Source organism: Scyliorhinus torazame, chromosome 16, assembly GCF_047496885.1.
Source record: "Scyliorhinus torazame isolate Kashiwa2021f chromosome 16, sScyTor2.1, whole genome shotgun sequence".
Classification (NCBI taxonomy): domain Eukaryota; kingdom Metazoa; phylum Chordata; class Chondrichthyes; order Carcharhiniformes; family Scyliorhinidae; genus Scyliorhinus; species Scyliorhinus torazame.
In genome coordinates, this window is record NC_092722.1 from 186,835,228 (window position 1) to 186,856,868 (window position 21,641).

Here is a 21,641-nt window from a genome sequence, read left to right on the forward strand (position 1 = left end):
GAGCTCGCCATGACTCGAGCCAAGGCTCTCACTCGAGGGAAAGCTATTGCAGTGGATAATTATCAAGTGACCAGGAGATTTGCTGCCCAAAAGGATCTGCAGGAGAAAAATAAGCTAGGAAGCAAAGCAAAAAAAGTGCCTATTTAAACAAAAAACGCACAAAACTAGATGAAAGTAGAAAAGTGAGAGAGTTTTTAAATATTAATTCAAGGGATGCCTCCACCGACTGGGGGTGGGAAACAGCATAGCCAGAAATCAGTAGTTAAAACAACACTAAATTTAGATTATTTAAGATCACTGCAGGCTGCTGGAGTGGTGGGGAGATCAGTTCAGATGTATTAAAAAAAAAGGGTCACATCATGGGTGATATTACTCAACTAGTAATGAAGAGACCTGGACAAATGATCTGGAGACAAGAGTTCAAATCCCATTGTGGCGACTAGAGAACTTAAATCAATCTGGAATTAGTATCAGTAATGTACAATTACCAGGTTGCCATATAGAACCCATTCGATTCACTATTTTTCTGACCTACACTGGCCTCAGTGCGACTGCAATGTAGTTAATATTAACAACTCTCCAAAATGGCCCAGCAAGCCATTCACAGTTAAACAAAATTAAGAATGGGCAATAAATAAATGCTGGCCTTGCCACCGATGCCCAGAATCGATCACAACGAGGTTGTACAGAGACGGAAGAGAGTCTTGGGAGAGGACATATTTTGATTTTATTGCACTGTCAAGTTTATTTTTTTTCTTTAAAAGGTTACAGCATCGGATATCAATTCTGACTTCTAATATACTCAGATATAATGCTCAACAAAATAAATACTCCTTTACAGACTTTGTTACATAATTTATCACAGTACAACTTAAATACAGTATCACAGTACAGCTACACTTCACAATGAGTGGGAATTTCATCATCTACTAAAAAAGACATTGGGACCTCTTAACAGGAGCGGGTTCCTGTGAGGTATTTCAATTATGCACAAAGAAAAACAACTGCAAGCTGTTTCTGAGGATTGCAAACAACTAAACTAAAATCTTCTCCCACCAAAATTGATAAAGCCTCATCCTTGGTGGCTCCTTGGGTTTGGTGAGGCACCAATCGTCACTTTACTTTGTTCGATGGACTTGGCTCAGAAACAAATGTCAGATGATGATTGTAGAACTTCTAGAGAGGGGAATTTTTAAAAACAATTTTGCTACTTGAAGTCTTGTTAGACATGAGGTTTGTGGGGAATGAAGATCCAACAGGAAGTTCTGGAAATGTTCAGCTGGCCAGTCAGCATCTGTGGAGAGAAGAGATCGTGTTTCAGATACAAACCCTTCATTAAAACGAGAAAAGGGTACAGATAGAAAACAGTTGAGCGAAGGGAAGGGGAGAGAGAGAGAGCGCGCAGTTGAGCGAAGGGAAAGGAAAGACAAGCAGAGAGAGAGAGAGAGAGAAGCAGAGAGAGAGAGAGAGAGAAAAGCAGAGAGAAGCAGAGAGAGAGAGAGAGAGAGAGAGAGAGAGAGAAGCAGAGAAAGCAGAGAGAGAGAGAGAGAGAGAGAGAGAGAGAGAGAGAGAAGCAGAGAGAAGCAGAGAGAGAGAGAGAGAGAGAGAGAAGCAGAGAGAGAGAGAGAGAGAGAGAAGCAGAGAGAAGCAGAGAGAAGCAGAGAGAGAGAGCGAAGCAGAGAGAGTGAGCGAAGCAGAGAGAGAGAGCGAAGCAGAGAGAGAGAGAGAGAGAGCGAAGCAGAGAGAGAGAGCGAAGCAGAGAGAGAGAGCGAAGCAGAGAGAGAGAGCGAAGCAGAGAGAGAGAGAGAGAGAGCGAAGCAGAGAGAGAGAGAGAGAGAGAGCGAAGCAGAGAGAGAGAGAGAGAGAGCGAAGCAGAGAGAGAGAGAGAGAGAGCGAAGCAGAGAGAGAGAGAGAGAGAGCGAAGCAGAGAGAGAGAGAGAGAGCGAAGCAGAGAGAGAGAGAGAGAGCGAAGCAGAGAGAGAGAGAGAGAGAGCGAAGCAGAGAGAGAGAGAGAGAGCGAAGCAGAGAGAGAGAGAGAGAGCGAAGCAGAGAGAGAGAGAGAGAGCGAAGCAGAGAGAGAGAGAGAGAGCGAAGCAGAGAGAGAGAGCGAAGCAGAGAGAGAGAGCGAAGCAGAGAGAGAGAGCGAAGCAGAGAGAGAGAGCGAAGCAGAGAGAGAGAGCGAAGCAGAGAGAGAGAGCGAAGCAGAGAGAGAGAGCGAAGCAGAGAGAGAGAGCGAAGCAGAGAGAGAGAGCGAAGCAGAGAGAGAGAGCGAAGCAGAGAGAGAGAGCGAAGCAGAGAGAGAGAGCGAAGCAGAGAGAGAGAGCGAAGCAGAGAGAGAGAGCGAAGCAGAGAGAGAGAGCGAAGCAGAGAGAGAGAGCGAAGCAGAGAGAGAGAGCGAAGCAGAGAGAGAGAGCGAAGCAGAGAGAGAGAGCGAAGCAGAGAGAGAGAGCGAAGCAGAGAGAGAGAGCTAAGCAGAGAGAGAGAGCGAAGCAGAGAGAGAGAGCGAAGCAGAGAGAGAGAGCGAAGCAGAGAGAGAGAGCGAAGCAGAGAGAGAGAGCGAAGCAGAGAGAGAGAGCGAAGCAGAGAGAGAGAGCGAAGCAGAGAGAGAGAGCGAAGCAGAGAGAGAGAGCGAAGCAGAGAGAGAGAGCGAAGCAGAGAGAGAGAGCGAAGCAGAGAGAGAGAGCGAAGCAGAGAGAGAGAGAGAAGCAGAGAGAGAGAGAGAAGCAGAGAGAGAGAGAGAAGCAGAGAGAGAGAGAGAAGCAGAGAGAGAGAAGCAGAGAGAGAGAAGCAGAGAGAGAGAAGCAGAGAGAGCGAGAGAGAGAGAAGCAGAGAGAGAAGCAGAGAGAACGAGAGGCGTGTCATGTTCTGGCCAAAGTTAATGATGAACTACAGAACATGTAGTTTAAAATAATTATACAACAAACTGCATGTAGAATCATAGAATTTACAAGGCAGAAGAAGGCCATTCGGTCCATCGTGTTTGCACCGGCCCTTGGAAAGAGCACCCTACTTAAACTCACGCTTCAAACATGTCCCCGTGACCCAGCAACACCACCTAACCTTTTGGGCATTAAGAGGCAATTCAGCATGGCCAATCCACCTAACCTGCCCATCTTTGGACTGTGGGAGGAAACCGGAGAGAGAGATAGACAGAGAGAGGGAGGGACACGGACAGAGATACAAAGGCAGAAAATCAGAACGACTAATAATGTTCTTCTCCCCATCTCTCATGCAGTCTCCTACCTCCAATGTCCTTCAGTTCTGTAACTACATGGGTGAAACTGTTCGACTATCTAACTACATGGTCAAGTGTCCATCTTTGCTCAGTGAGTAGAAGTCTTAGGACCAGTGCAGAGAGCTCTGTGTAGAGAGTACACTGTTGTACAATGATGGCTGGTGTAATTACCTAGGCCTAATGGGAAAAGCATTATAAAAATAAATCCAGTAAGGATTTGGGCTAAACTTCTTTATCGAAAAAAAGAGTGGAGATAATATGGAACTTAGCTGACAGAAGGAGTAGCTGAGGTGACAGAAGGATATGTTATCAAGTCAGACGGAGGTTTGTTGAGGACATAAATACTGGAATAGATCAGTTGGGTTTAATGAGCCCTGTTGGGTTTAATGAGCCCTGTCTGTGCTATAGGTTCTATGTAAAAGGAGCCGTGACTCTTCCAAGATCCTCTATGCAAGACTTTGAATAGATTAGAGGTGTTTCTGCTTTCATTGCATCTCACTTATCTGTTACAGAACAAAAGGCTCAATTTCTATAGTACATAATCTTATATCTGGATGTTTCCCCATGTCCTCATTTACATAGAAAATTCAGCATGTCAACAGTTCCCTTAGCTCAACTGCCCTTTTCCACGAGTCTCCTCCCATTCCACCTGCCTCAACTCAGCCTTCAGCAGATCTTTGTTCTCATGCAAGACCACAAGACGTAGGAGCAGAAGTAGGCCATTCGGCCCGGGTCTGACCCACCATTCAATGAGGTCATGACTGATCTGATAATCCTCAACTCCACTTTCCCCTACTTGAAGCATTGAAGCTATTTGTTTCAACCATTTCCTGTGGCGTGTTGCTTTGCTCAGATGTTAGTGCGTGATGCCTCAACGTTGAACATTCAGTCCCTGCACCGATCAAACATGCTGCTTTGTTCAATTATCTACTGCATTTCTGCTTTGTGGTTCGAACTTTGCTTGACCTTTTCCTCGACAGGAGACTGGTTAAGCTGTCAATGTGCTGAATTAAGGTTATAAGGCCTACAAGGACAGGGGTTTGAATCCCACCACTGCCATAATTTAAGGTCACAACTGGAGTACCGTGCTCCAGGAAAGCTACACTTGGATGGAACACAGAGCAGATTCATCAAACAGAACGATACCTGGGACTCCCAGCGTTACTTTGCAGGGAGAGATAAGAGAACAAGGGCAGAATTTTACAGTGGTGGGATTTTAGCTTTGTTGAAGTCGATGGAGTTTTGAATAGATCGCCACCCCAGCCAAGCTGGGGGGGGGGGGGCCTGTAAAATCCCAACCTCGGGCTGTATTTCCTGAAATTTGGAAGGTTAAAGGGCAACGTGATTTAAATGTTAAATTTTTGAGATATTGATGGGAACAGATAATGTAGATACTATTGGTGTGTCTACGACTAGGAGGTATAACTTAAAAACATTAAGCCAGATATTTCAGGAGTTTGTCACTTTCTTGATGGAATGGCAATTGATTTCAATTCCGCTGTTCATTTTAAAACTAATTCATAGATTTGTGTTAACTTTTGTTTATTGAGATACAAGACAAATGTGGATAGAAGGACAGCACAGCCATGGTTTCATTGAATGGTGCAACAGGCTGGAGGGGCGAAATGGCCTCCTTCTCTTCATAGTCTCCTAACCAATCAGTGTATGAGGAAATTTGTCCTTATTTCGCACTTGAATTTATTGATAACTTTAGTAACTTGAGGAAGCCAGCAGTGGTAGAACAGAGAGATTTACTGAACTATATACAATATTCTGCTCAAGGCAGGAACTCGTTCCCACTCCAGTCCTTGCTGGGAGAGCCAACCACACCAGGCCTGTGTAGCCATCACCGGCAAGGTATCCATAAAGTTGAGAGTTGCAACCACATCATCTGCCACTGGTGGGGATGGGGTACTTACCGGGAACAGAAGATGACAGGGCAATGTGTGTGCCTGGGCAGGGTTGAAATTAATATTCATACGTGGCGAGAAGAGCCCAACGTTGAATTCTAACCAATGTGATGGGTGGGAGTCCCTTATCCTCCCTAAAAAGGCAGATCAGTGGCTTGTGCTCAGTCACAATAGAGAAATGCCACCCGTAAACATATTGGTGGAATTTCTGGACTCCAAATATTAACGACAAGCCCTCCTTCTCGATTTGAGCGCAGTGCCGTTCTGCGCCCATCAGAGTCCTCAAAGCAAGAACAATAGGGCTTACCGTGCCATCGTCCCATTGTGGGTCAGCACCACCCCAATGCCGTAGGGGGAGACATTGCATGTCAGGATTAGCGGCTGAGCCGGATCATAGCGCGTGAGGAGCTGTGTGGATGACAGCCACTTTTTTACTCCGACGAACGCTTTTGTCTTGCGAGGCACACCAGAATCACTCATGATCCGTCTTCAACACTATGTGGAGTGGAGCCAATAAAGTGGCGAGGTTTGCAATGAAATTCCCATAGTAATTTACCAGGCCTAGGAACGACTGGAGTTCAGTGGCGTTCTTTGGGGTTGGGGCCCCTTTTACAGCCCGAACACGATCTTCCACCGGGCGTGGGCCATCCCTGTCCACCTATAACCCATGTAGGTCACCTCTCTCGTGCGGAACACACACTTGCTCCTCTTTAGTTTGGCACCTACTTGGGAAAACTATGGGAGTACTTCTTGCAGTTGGTCCATATGCCCATTCTCCATGGTGCCAGTGATGAGTACGTTCCAGAATGGCCACCTTCGGCAGGCCCTGCAAAATACGCTCCTTTACCTGCTGGAAAATAACCGGGCCGATAAAACTCCAAATGGGAGATGGGTATTTTCAAAAAACCGCCTATGGTTGTTTATTGCAAATTTCCTGGACTCAGGATCTAGCTCCACCTGTAAATAAGTGTGGCTTATGTCAAGCTTCATGAAAGTACACCCTCCAGTAAGTTTAGCATATAAATCCTCCACTCTACGCATTGGGTACCAATTCAGGCGTGAAACTCTGTTTACCATGAGTTTACAATCTGCAGAGATTTGTCAGGCTTCATTACCGGCACCACGGGTGTGGCCCATTCCACAAATTGTAGAGATTATGACCCCCCCCCCCCCCCGATCCGACAGGCACCGAAGCTCCACGGCAACTTTGGCAAGCAATGCATAGGGGACAGGCCTCGCGCTAAAATACCGGGTCAAAGCATCAGGATCCACGTAGATATGAGCCTGGTCCCCATTATCCTGCCCAGACCCTCCTGGAACACTTAGGGGTATTTGCCCAGTACGTCATCCAGAGTTCTGGCGGCCATCTGAAAAACCTGTTGCAAGTTGAAACGGAGGACTCACAACCAGACTCGCCCCAGCAAATTGGGCCATGGTCCCTGTACCACACCAAGGGAAGATTGACCGACTGTTGCCTAGAGTCATGCTGGTCCCCACAAAGGCTCTCAGGTATAGTTTGTGCAATGTCAACCGCATGATCCCTGCGCGGAGTCGCTAAAATGTCTAATTTGTAACGTGACCCGGATTGGTGCTACCTTTGGGACTGTGATGCAGTTCAGCTGCATTAAACAGTCCTCCTCATCCAGGGGGCCCCACATATAAGGCTCTGATTCGCAGTGACCTCAGCAGTTGCGGTGGACGGGGTTCTCTGCATCAAAATTGGCAGCTCTGACCATCGAGTCCCCCGACCATACATTTGGCAATGTGGCCAGCTCTCCCCATCATCCTCGGGAGAGGTATCCCGCCGGTCAGCAGTCGCTCCAGAGAGCATGACCCAGCTGCGGAATTGCCTCTCTGGCTGCCCTTTCTGAGGTGATCTGGCCAGACTGGCATTGCCCAGTGATGCAGCGGGAGCTCGAAACGGAGGATGGGCCAAACTATGGACGCCATACTCCATGGATCCCTACAGCTCCTGTACTCCTTTCTCGTGGTCCCGTGGCAGCGAGAGCTCCATTTCAAATCCAAGGTTGGCTCCACCATCAGCTTCCTCTGAGCGGCCGCGTTGTTTATGCCCCATGCTAACCCATCCCTCAACAATCCGGGGAGGGACGGTCCAAACTCACAACTCTCAGCGAGACAGACGCATTAGGCGGGTCAAGAAATCAGTAACCTGGAGACTGCATCGCTGTATTAAACCTATACCGCTGCATGATCAAGGAAGCCGTAGAGTCATAATGTTAGCAACCAAAGCGGCCAGTTCATCAAACGGTTTGGAGACCAGTGCAGCCGGGTAAATCCGACTTTTTATGATCCCAAAAGTCGGGGCTCTGCAGGCAGTCAGGAGAATGACTTTCTGACCATCTTCCCCCACAATCCCATTAGCCTGGAAGAAATACCGAACATGTTCAGCATCCTGGCCCCAGTCTTCCAGGCTGACATCGCAGGCCTCCAGCTTCCCGAATAGTGGCATCCTGAACTGTTATGTCCCCATATTCCTGGATAGTAATCGACCTGGCGGCTAGGCGGTACTACGGATGAGTCCAGAGAGTTTCCTTTTGTCCTCGTCGCCAGTTTAGTAACTTGAAGAATCCAGCGCTAATAGAACAGAAATTTATTTCGACTATATACACAATATTCTGCTCAAGGCAGTAACTTGCTCCCACTCCAGCCCTTGCTGGGAGAACTAACCACAATCAGCCCTGCTTTGGGGTGGCTTTTATGCAAATCTATGCAAAACATGGAGCAGCACGGTAGTACAGTGGTTAGCACTGTTGCTTCACAGCGCCAGGTCCCAAGTTTGATTCCCGGCTTGGGTCACTGTCTGTGCGGAGTGTGCACATTCTTCCCGTGTCTGCGTGGGTTTCCTCCAGGTGCTCTGGTTTCCTCCCACAAGTCCTGAAAGACATGCTGTTAGGCAATTTGGACGTTCTGAATTCTCCCTCCAGTGTACCCGAACAGACGCCGGAATGTGGCGACGAGGGGATTTTCACAGTAACTTCATCGCAGTGTTAATGTAAGCATACTGGTGACAATAAAAATTTGAAAACAAAATCTGTAATGTGTTCCAGCTGGGTGGCCTCTGCTTGCTATCTGGGAAGCTCGTACTCCACGAGTCCTCGGGTGAGATCAACAATGTTTTCCCTGTGCTCCTCGTGGGGGTTAGAACAGTTATCATCTTGTCTTAATCGACCTAACTTTGGATTCTCTCACAAGTAGCAACTTGCTCCATCAGATCACATCCATGTCCCCTAAATTTCGAAAGAAGTCCTAACCTGTTCAGTCTTCCCCGATAAAAGCAAATTACTGCGGATGCTGGAATCTGAAACGAAAGAGAAAATGCTGGAAAATCTCAGCAGGTCTGGCAGCATCTGTAGGGAGAGAAAAGAGCTAACATTTCGGGTCCAATGACTCTTCGTCAAAGCTTTCCAGATACCATTTCTGTCAATCTTTAATGGCAATTTCTCCTCTGCTTCGATGTCCTTTTGATAATGCGAAGACCTGAATTGTGTAACGTATTCATCAGTGTGGGGGAATATCAATGGCTGGACTCCAACTAGTGTGAGTTTACAAGTTACACATCCCGTCTGTCAACCCCTTTTCCCCTCACTGCCCATTTCGTAATAAAAGGAATAAAGCAGGGGCTGGTTTAGCACAGGGCTAAAGAGCTGGCTTTTAAAGCAGACCAAGGCAGGCCAGCAGCACGGTTCAATTCCCATTCCAGCCACCCCGAACAGGTGCCGGAATGTGGAGACGAATAATAAATAATCACTTATTGTCACAAGTAGGCTTCAATGAAGTTACTGTGAAAAGCCCCTAGTCGTCACAATCCGGCGCCTGTTCGGGGAGGCCGGTACGGGAATTGAACCCGCGCTGCTGGCCTTGTTCTGCATTACAAGCCAGATGTTTAGCCCACTGTGCTAAACCAGCCCCCAGGTAAGACTAGGGACTTTTCACAGTAACTTCATTTGAAGCCTACTTGTGACAATAAGCAATTTTCATTTCAGATCTTGGCTCTAAAAGGTAGCTTCTACCCCAACCCTCCCCCAGAACAAATCAATCTGAAGTGTAGAACACGTCCTGAATCATGTAGAGTCATAACAAAGTCTACAGCACAGAAAAGGCCCTTCAGCCCATCGCATCTGCCCTCCGGTCAAAAACAACCTAATTACTCAAATCCTATTTTCCAGCACTTGGCCCACACTCTTGGCATTACAAGTGCACATCTAAATACTTCTTAAATGTTATGAGGGTCTCCGCCTCCACCACCCTTTCAGGCAGCGAGTTCCAGACTCTCACCCTCTGGTTGAAGATCTTTCCTCACATCCCCTCTAAACCTCCTGCCTCATACCTTAAATCGACTCCCCCCTGGTCAATGAACCCTCCACCAAGGGGAAAAGCTTCTTACCATCGGCTCTATCTAGGCCCCTCATATGTAAAGATATGCCTCTTCACACTGAGTCTTTATAGCGCCAGCAATATTGGAAGTGCCAGAGAGAAAAAGTAACCTTACACTGAAAGAGAATTGGCTGCACAGAATCAGGGAATCAGAACCTGGAGAGAGGGAGGGAATGAGAAAAGAGAGAGGGATAGAGGGGGGGGGGGGGGAAAGAGGGAGAGAACCTTTGTTTTTTTGCTTCATTTGCAGCCTGAGCTTGGACTCTTGGTGGAAGAGACAATGCAAATGTAGAAAATCATGCCTGTCCCTCACAGGGACTCTCGGAGCTGGGACTACATGAGGCCAATCGAGAGTGGATAGGATGGCCTTTTATTTTTGTCCCTTCTCTAAGCATTGGATGTAAAAATTAATTAGTCACCCTGCCCTAGATTAATTACAATGCGAGCAGACCAGGGATCAGAGCACTGGTGTATGGTCTGCAAGACGCATACTGTAAGGAACCCTTGGGAGCATTGAGGAGCAGAATATTTTCTATTTGTAGTAGTGCCTCCCTGACACTAAGTGGCAGTGTTCCCCCCCCCCCCCCGCCCCAGGTGACAGCAACAGTGCAGCAAAACTCCATTTTTCAGTTTAATGGGGAGAAATATATACAGATGATCTTAAACTGGACGCACTAAGTAATAAAATAGCACACCAAAGAGTAATAATGAGTGACAACAATTATTGCAGGGTCAATGAATGCCCCTCAGGACAAGCATGGGGCCCTTCTCGCTGACAGATGGCTACGTGTGGTACTGAACAGAAGGTTGTCAAGTTTGACCCCATTGATCCAGCAGCCACGCTTCTCTCGATGGAGATAGGTGCTCAGGAAAGAGCAACTGAACTCAACGCCCACAAGATTGGGAAAGTGGCTGGTAAAAAACAGCAAAAAGTCCCCACTTTGAGGGCGAAATGGGGTTTAGTGGCGAGGCCCTCCACAGTAAATGCTAGAACTCAGAACTTGGTGTTGGCATTGGATAGTGGGCGAATATTGAACGTGCGCCTTGTTCTTTAGTTTAGCAGAAAAGGAAAATCAATTAAAAATAGGTGGGCTTCGAAGAGATGGAGACTACAGTTGTCGTGGGGTGGGAGGTAAAGGGGGAAAAGATTGGCCATTTGTTCAAATGCTCCTTTCCTTTAATCATGCCCTCTATTGCATTTACGCCAATGCAAAGTGCTGAGAAACATCTTCACAGGCGTTAACACCAGGCATCATTTCAAAGTGCTGCCGAACAAAGCTTTGTGATGATGCTTTTGTTGGTACATTGAGCCTGCGCTCATTCCTGCATGCAGGTACACTGTAAAATAAAACTGCAGAGACTTCCTCTCATTCCCAAGGGTTTCCTAATGAAGCCATTCCTACATCCACTAAAACATCGCACAGATCCTGCCTTTACCAGTGGGTTGGGGAAATCTGGGACTCATTCCTACAAAAGGCTGTGAACACGAGTCAATTAAAACTCTCAAGACTGATGGTGATAGATTTTGGGGACACAACAGCATCAATGCTTTAGAATAAAGGCAGATACATGAATTTGAGGTACAAATCAGCCAGGATTTAATGATTCGTGGGACAAGCTCAAGAGGCTGAATGGACTACTCCTGTTTCTATAGTTATCCTTGCTTAATGTCCTGTCTACTTTGGGACTAGCCCTTTCTATTGTAAGGACAGCATGGCTTTGCTCCATCAGGTAATCGAGGCTTGGGCTCACTCAAGAAGGAGACTTTTGGCAATCCTGTTGTCGATCAGAGCGGCACCCCTCCAATTACAACTTGCATTTATGTAGTTCCTACAACAGAGCAAAGCATCCCAAGATGCTTCACAGCAGCGAAATCAAACAAATGTTGACATCAGGTCGCATGAGGTGATACAAGGACCAGTGACCAAAAGGCTGCTCAAAGAGGTTGGTTTTAAAAAGAATCGTGAAAAGAGAGGGGACTCCAGAGTTTCAGGCTCAGACAGGTGAAGATACATAATAATAGTAATCTTTATTGTCACAAGTAGGCTTACTTTAACACTGCAATGAAGTTGCTGTGAAAATCCCCTAGTCGACACACTCCGGCGCCTGTTCGGATACACGGAGGGAGAATTCAGAATATCCAAATTACCTAACAGCACGTCTTTCGGGACTTGTGGGAGGAAACCGGAGCATCCGGAGGAAACCCACGCAGACACGGGGAGAACGTGCAGACTCCGCACAGTCACAGACAGTGACGCAGCGGGGAATCGAACCTAGGACCCTGGCGCTGTGAAGCAACAGTGTTAACCACTGTGGTACCGTGCCAGCCATAGCACCAATGGTGGAGCAATGGAAATCAGAGTGCACGAGGCCAGAATCTCCTCCCCCTTATTATAGTTGCGCAGCTAACTTGGCTGTATTCAATTAACTCCTTTTTTCCCCCAATTAAGGGACAATTTAGAGTGGCGAATCCGTCTACCCTGCACATCATTGGGCTGTGGGAGCAAGGCCTAATCAGATATAGAGAGAATGTGCCAGTGACCCGGGGCCGGGATCGAATCCGGGTTTTCGATGCCGCGAGGCAGCAGTGTTAACCACTGCGTCACCGTGTTGCCCCTTATTTAATGGACTCCTATATCTTGACACACACATGCATTTAACATTTGACGTGGTTACTAGGTGGTAAACAGTACTGTAATGGGAACTCTTGTTGATCTTCCTTAGCATAGAAATAATGAAGCCAAATGCGAAATACCTCACGGGATCCACTAGCTCAGTTTTAAAGCACCAAATCGAAGCTAAGGGAAGCCCCAACATCCACTTCCTTGCCCCCGCCACCCTCCTGCCCCACAACCACTCTTACCGTACCATGGATGGGTCCAATGCAGTTCTCCCTTATTCCCAGAAGTAGCGGAGATACCAGATTGTTTCGTTCTTGAGCTGAGGGCCAAAGAGAGGATTCATTTGAGCCAGGATGGCGATGAGCCAGCTAAAGGGAAGAAAGAAATGAGAATTTAAAATCGAGCTAAATGTCTTCACGGGAGGATGTACTAATGTCAAATCTCTTAGCTACCTAGTCCTGGTAACAAAGCATAGTAACCCCAATTTCTGATCGTCAAGCTTAGTTATATCGCTTCTATTCCATCTATTAAACTGTACCAAATTTGTTCTAATCCGGTCAAACCAGTTTCAATATGATATTCTTTAATCCAAGAGATTAAACCTGGAGCGCAGTAAAGAAAGCACAGACCGCAGACGGAATCCCATTTTAATAATTAAGTGATGTTATGCTGGGTCTGGATATGAAAGCTGTTGAGTAGCAAGAGGCCACCTACAATCCAGCACCAAAGAGCATCAGATTCCTGTCCTCCAGCTAGCTTGCTATCCAATCTGCAACTTGCCTCAGATATGAAATTGTGCATCTGCTGTTGTAACACGCTGCCCATTCACTAAGCCAAGGAGGAATCTGGAGCTAGTCTTTCCTTAACGGAGATCAAAAGGTACGGACTCCTTTTTCCTTCTCCTCAAACAGGTGAAGATCAGTTCTTATACATACTCATAAATAGTGCCCGAACTGTGCCCCAATTAGTAACAGCCTAATTTACAACTAAAGCGTGCACTTCATTGTGATAGGATTACAACGTTAACATCTACAATGCAGTACTTTATCAAATGCCTTTTGGAAATCCAAGTATACGACATCAACTATTCCACCCTTATCTATTCTCCTTAAATTCTTTGAAGATTTCAGTAAGGTTGGGCTTGTCCGACATTTCCCTGTTGAAATTCATGCTGACAGTCTTTATTATATTTTTGGTTTCTAGGTGTATTTCTATGACATCTTTGAGTATCGATTTCCTTATTGTTCCAACCACTGACCTTAAGTTAACTGGTCTACAGATCCTTGGACTTGTTTCTATATTGAAAAGGGAGATAGGATAGCTTTGCAAGTCCTCTGGCATGATCCTTTTCATAAATATATAGACCCGAGACTCTGCTATCAACTTCCTAGCTTCTTTTAAGCATGCACAGACACAATCCACAATGGTACTTACAACAGGTAGCAACAAACAGCCGTGGTCACGATCATGGTTATTATTACACTACAAAATAAAGAAAGTTAGAATTAAAAAGGAATAGGAGATACCAACAATCTTAACAATCTGACAGACAACATATCGAGAGAAACACTGGGGGACTCAACCAGCTATAGGTCAAGGTGTGGGAAGTGTCATGTGAGAGTACCTTTAAGAAATGGGTGTATATAAATATCTGTAGTGAGAGTACTTTTAAGAAATGGGTGTTTACTACTGCAGTGATGTCAAAGAGTGGGTGGGGCCGGGCTGTCTGTCAGCTTTTTACTTTCGTTTTAGGCTGTTTATTGCAGGATGTGTTTTAGTTTCGTTTTCAGTGTTGGAGCTGAAGCCAGACCAAGCAGGTGTACTGCCGTTCTCTCTGCCATCAAAATACTATCTCTTGATCGTTTGGTGAATTCAGAATTATAAATGCTCGCAGTAGTGAATGTAAACCTAATGTGCTTCTGCTGAAAGTTTAAAAAAAATGTTTTATGGATGTTAAAAGGAAAGCTTAAAGGATTACTTAGTGTTGTATTCTTTGGGGGTTGTATTTGAATTAATGGTTGCTAAGATGTTCACTGTTTGTTTCAAAAAGGTTAACTTGAGTTCATAGAATAAACATTTTCAAATACCTTTCCATTTCTGCTGTACCACACCTGTAGAGTGGGCCGTGTGCTCCCCATACCACAATCTAGTAAAAGTTGTGGGTCAGGTGAACTCCATGATACACTTTGGGGTTCTCTAAACCCTGGCCCATTACAGAAGGTACAATATACAGAAAAAGAAACACAATTTTATTTTCATTAAATTCATTCTTGGACTGTGGAAATTCCTAACTCTAATCAACTGCAGAACCTTTTGGAGATCTTCACAAACTAATTCTGACTTCTTGAGCATCCTCGATTTTAATCATTTCACCATTCGTGGTCGTGCATTTAGACGCCAAAGCTCTGGAATTCCCTCTCCAAGCCTCTCGTACCTCCTTTCAGGTGCTCCTGAAAACCTACTTCCATGACCAGCCACAAGTCACCCAGTGCCTTATTACACTCTGGTGAAGTACCTTGGGATGTTTCATCACTCTTTGCTTTATTACATTAAAGGGTGTTGTGAGAATGCTGTCAATACTTGCACTTATTCCCTATTCCGCTGGAGGTGGTAGTCGGCCATCTTGAGCTGTTGCAGTCTGCGTGGCGTAGGTACACACTGGGGAAGGGGGTTGCGGTGTATTCAGCTTTTTGACTCAGTAACAGCGAAGGAACTGTAACATATTTTCAAGTCAGGATGGTGCAAGACCTGAAGGTGCTGGTACTGCTGTCCTCGCCTTTCTAGGTGGTGGAGGTCGCAGGGTTGGATCCTGCAATCTAGAAAAACTCTCTCCAAGTTAAATTCCATTAAATGTTGGAAATATTTTGTAAACAGTATGAGATGCAGGCATCACTGGCAAAGTCAGCATTTGTTGCCCATTTTCAATTGCCTTTGAACTTAGTGGCCTGCTAGACCATTTCAGGGGGCAGTTAAAGGTCAACCACATTTGCTGTGGGTCAGGAATTACACGTCGGCCGGATCAGGCAAAGATGGCAGATTTCTTTCCCTAAAAGACATTAGTGAACTGGATGAGTTTTTAGTGACAATCGATGATAGTTGTCACAGTCACCATCACTGAGATTAGCTTCATATTCCAGATTCATTTAAATTTCAATTCCACGAGCTGCCGTAGTGGGTTTCGGTTGTGTATCAAAGTAACACCATTGGCTGATGTAATGCAATGACATAACTGGAGCATTTCACAGGCTTTTGCAGAGTTCACCATTGTACCCTGTTTGAGCAGCATTGTATAAATAAACCCTTGCACCAAGTTATACGAACGTGGCGTGTGCCACCTCTGATTCGCTCCCTTTGTGGCTGCAACTAAGAATGTAACAAAAGAGAAACTGGCGACGAGATCTGGGCCATAATTTTTTTTTACCCTAACGATGAGATCTGGGCCATAAAAAAACATTTACCCTAAAATCTGCTAGAAATTGCAACATCTATGGAACTTGCAAACAGAGAAGCTTTGCTGATTGGAGTCCGAGATAAGGTCTGTAAGAGACGGTGAGAAGCAGGTCCATCAAGAACCTACTATGTAATCAATGCACCAAGTGGGACCTATGGCTGGAGATTGTTGGAGCAAGAAGAACAAATGCAAAGATTGTGATAAAAGTGGTCACATTGCCAGGGCATGTTGGTCACGCCAACCCTCATCAGCACATAAGTGCACCAAGGAAAATACGGCAAAGTCTACAGGGCGCGTTTACCATTTAGGTGATCTAACTGAAGACTCACCGAGTATCAGAGTGTCAAGTCAGCTTAAGGAATTTAAGCTCACTGTTCCAGCAGTACAAGGAGACCAGTAGCGATTTTGGGTCTGTCCAAAATTAAGTGGGACCACAATTAAGATAGAAGTGGATACGGGCGCTGCAATCTCACTTATAACCAAATCAAAATACCATCAGAAATTGAAGTCTTTGCCATTGCAACCATCTAATGTGGTCGAGAGGACATACACTTAGAGAATAGACGAGGAGGCCATTCGGCCCTTCTAGCCTGCTCTGCCATTCATTACGATCATGGCTGATCATCAAGTTCAATACCCTGATCCTGCATTCCACCCATATCCCTTGATTACTTTAGCCCCAAGAGCTATATCTAATTCCTTCTTGAAATTACACAATGTTTTGGCCTCAACTGCTTTCTGTGGTAGCGAATTCCACTGATTCAGCAATCTCTGGGTGAAGAAATTTCTCGTCACCTCAATGCTAAAGCTGTATCCCTTATTCTCAAACTATGACCCCTAGTTCTGGACTCCCCCACCATTAGGAACATTCTTTCTGAATCTACTCCATCCAGTCCTGTTAGAATTTTATAAGATTCTATGAGATCCCCTCTCACTCTTCTAAACTCCAATGAATATAGTCCTAACTGACTTAGTCTCTCCTCATATGACAGTCCTGCCATCCCAGGGATCAGTCTGGTAAACCTTCACTGCACTCCCTCCATAGCAAGAACATCCTTCCTCAGATAAGGGCACCAAACCTGCACACAATACTCCAGGTGTGGCCTCACCAATGACCTATAAAACATCCCTACTCCTATGTTCGAATCCACTTCCTATGAAGACCAACATACACTTGCCTTCTTTACTGCCTGCTGTACCTGCGCGCTGACTTTCAGCGACTGATGCACGAGGACACCAAGGTCTCGCTGAGTATCCACTTCTCTCAATTTACACCCATTCAAATAATAATCTGCCTTCCGATTTTTGCTAGCAAAGCGGATAACCTCATTTATCCACATTATAATACATCTGCCATGCTTATGCCGTTCACTCAGCCTGTCCAAATCCCGCTGAAGCATCTCTGCATCCTCCTCACAGCTCACCAGCCCATCCAACTTTGGATCATCTGCAAATTTGGAGATAATACATTTAGTTCCAACGTCCAAATCATTAATATATAATGTGAATAGTTAGAGTTCTAGCACAGATCCCTGCGGTACCCCACTAGTCACTGCCCGCCAATCAGAAAAAGATCCATTTATTTCAACTTTTTTGTTTCCTGTCTGCTAACTAGCTTTCTATCGATCTCAAGACACTACCCGCAATCCCATACACTTTAACTTTACATAGTAATCTATGTGACGCCTTGTCAAAAGCCACCTGAAAGTCTAAATAAACCACGTCCACCGGTTCTCCCTGGTCAGCTCTACTAGTTACATCTTCAAAGAATTCTAGTAATTTGTCAAGAATGATTTCCCTTTTGTAAATCCATGCTGACTTTGTCTGATTATACCACTGCTTTCCCAAAGGCTGTGCTATGAAATCTCGGATAACGAACTCTAGGAACTTTCCTGTGACCGACATTAGGCTCACTGGTCTATAGTTCCCTCTTTTCTCTCTACCTCCCTTTCTGAATAGCGGGATTATATTCGCTACCCTCCAATCTGTAGGAACCATTCCAGAATTCAGAGAAATTTGGAAAATGACCAATGGATCTACTATTTCTAGGACCATTTCCTGAAGTACTCTGGGATGAAGATTATTTGGCCCTGGAGATTTATTCACCTTCAATCCCATTAATTTCCCCCAAACCATTTCTCTACTAATACTAATACCCTTCAGGTCCTCATTGAAACTTGTGTTTCTCAGAACTGCTGGTACATTATTCCTGTCTTCCTCTATGAAGACAGAAGCAAAGTACGGATTTAGTTCCGAGGAGGTCATGCTGCTGAAGGGGTTCATCGAGGTGACTGTGGAAGTTAACAAATAGGTGGAGTTGCCTCTTCACATTTTTCAAGGAAATTTTCCAGCATTGTTTGGGAGATCTTGGTTACGGAAGATTCAGCTAAACTGGGCCGTGGTGAACCAACCTGTCGATTCTATGAACAATAGTCAACAACTGAGAAAACATGCAAAGTTATTTGAGGAGTCACTTGGATCCATGACTGGAGCGGAATTGAAACTCAAAATAAAGGCAGACAGCGTGCCCAAGTCATTTAAAGCGTGCACCATAACTTATGCTATCCAACCTAAAAGTGGGAGAAGGCGAGAGATTGCTGAAGACGGGAGTCATTAAGCCTGTTACCACCAGCGATTCGGCAACCCTAGTCTTGAAGAAGGATGATTCAGTACGAATATGCGGGGATTTTAAAATGACCATCAACCCTGTATTATGTGCTGATGAATGCCCTCCACCACTTATCGAAGGAGGCCATTCAGCCCATCAAATCTGCACCGACCCTCTGAAAGAGCACCTTACCTAGGCCCACACTCCCCACAACCCCACCTCACCTACACGCGCTTGGACACGAAGAGGCAATTTAGCACAGCCAATCCACCAACCTGCACATCTTTGGACTGTGGGAGGAAGCCCACACAGACATAGGGAGAGCATGCAAGCTCCATACAATTACCCAAGACTTTAATTGAACCCGGGTCCCTGGCATTGTGAGGCAGCAGTGCTAACCACTGTGCCACTGCCTACGTAAAATATTTTCCCGAATTTTGTGAATAAAGTACTTTTTTTTCTTCAAAAATACCATGAAAGTCACCTCTGCCTGGTGTCTGTAGATGAGCATGGTACAGTCTCAGTCCCAGATCTACTGGATATGGGCCTCCAGTACAAATATAGCTTGAATTCAAGCGTGATATTAGGGACTGCCCTTCAAAGCCAGTGTGAATGGGGTAGAATATTGCAATAAAAATTGAGTACAAAGTGAGAAGTTAGCATTGGCAGGTTCAGTACTTGTGTTCACAAGAATAAGATTTGCTAAAAAGAACCCTTAATAATGTGGCGATGCCGGCATTGGACTGAAGTGAGCACAGTAAGAAGTCTTACAACACCAGGTTAAAGTCCAACAGGTTTTGTTGGACTTTAGTTGTAAGAGTTCTTACTGTCCTTAATAATGTGGCACAGCTATGGAGATGCTCGTCAATTCTAATTCTGTGATGATCTTGAATTGGCCATTTCGAGTGTCATTAAAGCTTCAGAGTTATAGAATTCCTACCATGCAGAAGGAATCCATTCCGCCCATCGGACCTACACCGACCCTCTGAAAGAGCTCCCTACCAGTCCACTCCCCGCCCTAACCCTATAACCAACCCCACTTAACCTACATATCCTTGGACACTAAGGAGCAATTTAGCATAGCCAATACACCTAACCTGCATATCTTTGGACTGTGGGAAGAAACCGGAGCATACTGAGCAATCCCATGCAGACACTGGGGGAAACACGCAAACTCCATACAGACAGCCACCCAAAGCCGGAGGTGAACCCGGGTCCCTGCCGCTGTGAGGCAGCAGTGCTAACCACTGCGCCACCATGCTGTGGTGTAAAAAGGATGCCTTGCTCTCATTGAAAACAGTTCCCATCAACATATATAAATTGACTTAAAAATTTAGAAAAGCTCTACCCAGCTACATAAGTAATCAAAAACAGAGTTTGCACTGTTTCACGAACTCAAGCAGGCCATGTCATAAAGTGTATCAATTTAAAATATCTTCAATCCCTATTTAAGACAGGGAATTTATAAAATATTATAGTGCTGTCTGGAATCGATCTAGACTACCCAATGCTAAATTTGTCAAGTTGTTGTTAAAGAACAGAGTTGGAGCACCTATGCAACGTGGATCCGTAATCAAACATTTACTCCATAAATTGAATAAACACTTATTGACCCAGATTTCTGTAATTAGTCCAATGACATGCAAATAAATTCACGACCAACACCTGAACATCCAATACAGTGCAGCCAAAACTCAACCATCTTTTCAGGTTTAGAATCTTCCTTCAATCAATGTAATATTAAAAAGAGTCACCACCAGAACAACAAAAACCATGGATCAGTGAATAGCATGCTTGGAGTCTGAAGGTTGTGGGTTTAAGACCCACTCCATAACTTTAGCATACACCTCAAAAGTTGACGCTCCAGTGCAGTATCGACAGAGTATGGCACTATCAGAGGTGTTATCTTTTAGACCAGCCATTAATTGGAGACCCTGACTGTCCTCTCAGGTGGATGCAATATTTTGATGACGAGCGAGGGAGTTCTCCCCAGTGTCCTGGCAAATATTTATCCTTTAAAACCAACATCACAAAATAAAACTTGGCAGAGCGGCAAGGAAAGGGGGCAGAAGAGGAGTAATAGAACTCCACTAACCGAGTTACTCTCATAGAGGGCTAGCATGGACATGACGGGCTGAATAACCTCATACTGCACTGTAACCATTCTATGAATCAATGGTTATCTGGTCATTTATCACGTTACTGCATGTGGGAGCTTGCTGTGCACAAATGTGCTCCTATATTTCCTATTACAGCAGTACTTGCACTTCAAAACACACTTCACTGATTGTAAAGTGCTTTCAGACATCTTGAGGCTTGGGAAGACGCTCTATAAATGCAAGTTTCTCATTATAACAGTTTGCATTTATATTTTAACAGAACAAAAAATGCCTCAAGATGTCTCACAGAAGCGTAAACAAACAAAATGTGATACCGAGTGGCACACTGGCACTGCTGCCTCACAGCACCAGGGACCCATGTTCAATTCCAACCTTAGGTCACTGTTTGCACATTCTTTCCACCGGATGTTCCGGTTTCCTCCCACAGTCCAAAGATGTGCAGTTTAGGTGTATTAACCATGTTAAATTGCCCCTCAGTGTCCAAGGCTTGCCTAAATTGCCCAAAGGTGAGGTGGGGTTAAAGCGATTGGGGGGGGGGGGGGGGGGGGCGGGGAAGAGGGTGCTCTTTCAGAGAGCCGGTGTAGACCCGATGGGCCAAATGGCCTCCTTCTGCACTGTTGGGATTCGATGAAAAGCACCTAATGGGACAGATGGCAGGGTCAAAGAGGTGGGATCAATGGGGCATCTTAGAAGGGGGACAGAGGGAGAATTACCCACAAGTTAGAAGAAAAATAACTGGGATAGAGACATCAAATATTAAGATTAAAACAAGGCTGATTAATTCAATGACAACATTATAAGAAAACATTATACCACCTCCATTTTACATTTTAAGACCCTCCTTCCCCCATAGGGCGACGGAAAATTGAGGAGAACAATCTTTAGGCTCGCAATACATCTGGAGGCAGTGAGATGTGGTCGAGCTGGGCATCGCTGTAAACCCCTCACCTTCCCTTCCCTGCCAAACCGCTCGCCATTAGCCAGACACACACTGCGTGGGCACGTACCCTCTGTTGGGCCCCTTGGGGACAAACCAGGGAAGGGCAAAGCCCACCAGTCCCCAGAAGATGGTGAAGCACACCATGGGGATGGTCACCGAGTGGCTGGTCATCCTGTCCTTGTGCGAAGCCCGATCCTTGCACTGCTGCCCGGCGACCTCTCCTCCTCCCCCCCCCTCTCCAATCCCGCCCTACCTGCCCAATCCGCCAATCACCACGCTCAGCCACAGGCCCCGATTTCTTTTGTGCCCCGATTGGTCCACGGTGACGCCACCAACTTCGGATTGGTCAATCTCCTTGTCC

General features: G+C 45.6%; 1 protein-coding gene across 2 annotated transcripts; it reads right to left on the minus strand.

Moving 5' to 3' along the window:
• Window positions 1–719: 719 nt before the first annotated feature.
• On the minus strand, window positions 720–21,522 carry atpv0e2 (ATPase H+ transporting V0 subunit e2). 2 transcript variants are annotated; one of them, XM_072479619.1, is made up of 4 exons: window positions 21,348–21,522; window positions 13,596–13,643; window positions 12,409–12,529; window positions 720–1,294 (listed from the first exon to the last, which is right to left on the minus strand). In XM_072479619.1, the coding sequence occupies exons 1-3, from the start codon at window positions 21,449–21,451 to the stop codon at window positions 12,436–12,438; spliced, it is 246 nt and encodes an 81-aa protein (XP_072335720.1). In that variant the 5' UTR covers window positions 21,452–21,522; the 3' UTR covers window positions 720–1,294; window positions 12,409–12,435. The 2 variants fall into 2 exon arrangements, with proteins under 2 accessions (XP_072335720.1, XP_072335721.1); XM_072479620.1 differs by having other exon boundaries at window positions 12,404–12,529.
• Window positions 21,523–21,641: the final 119 nt, after the last annotated feature.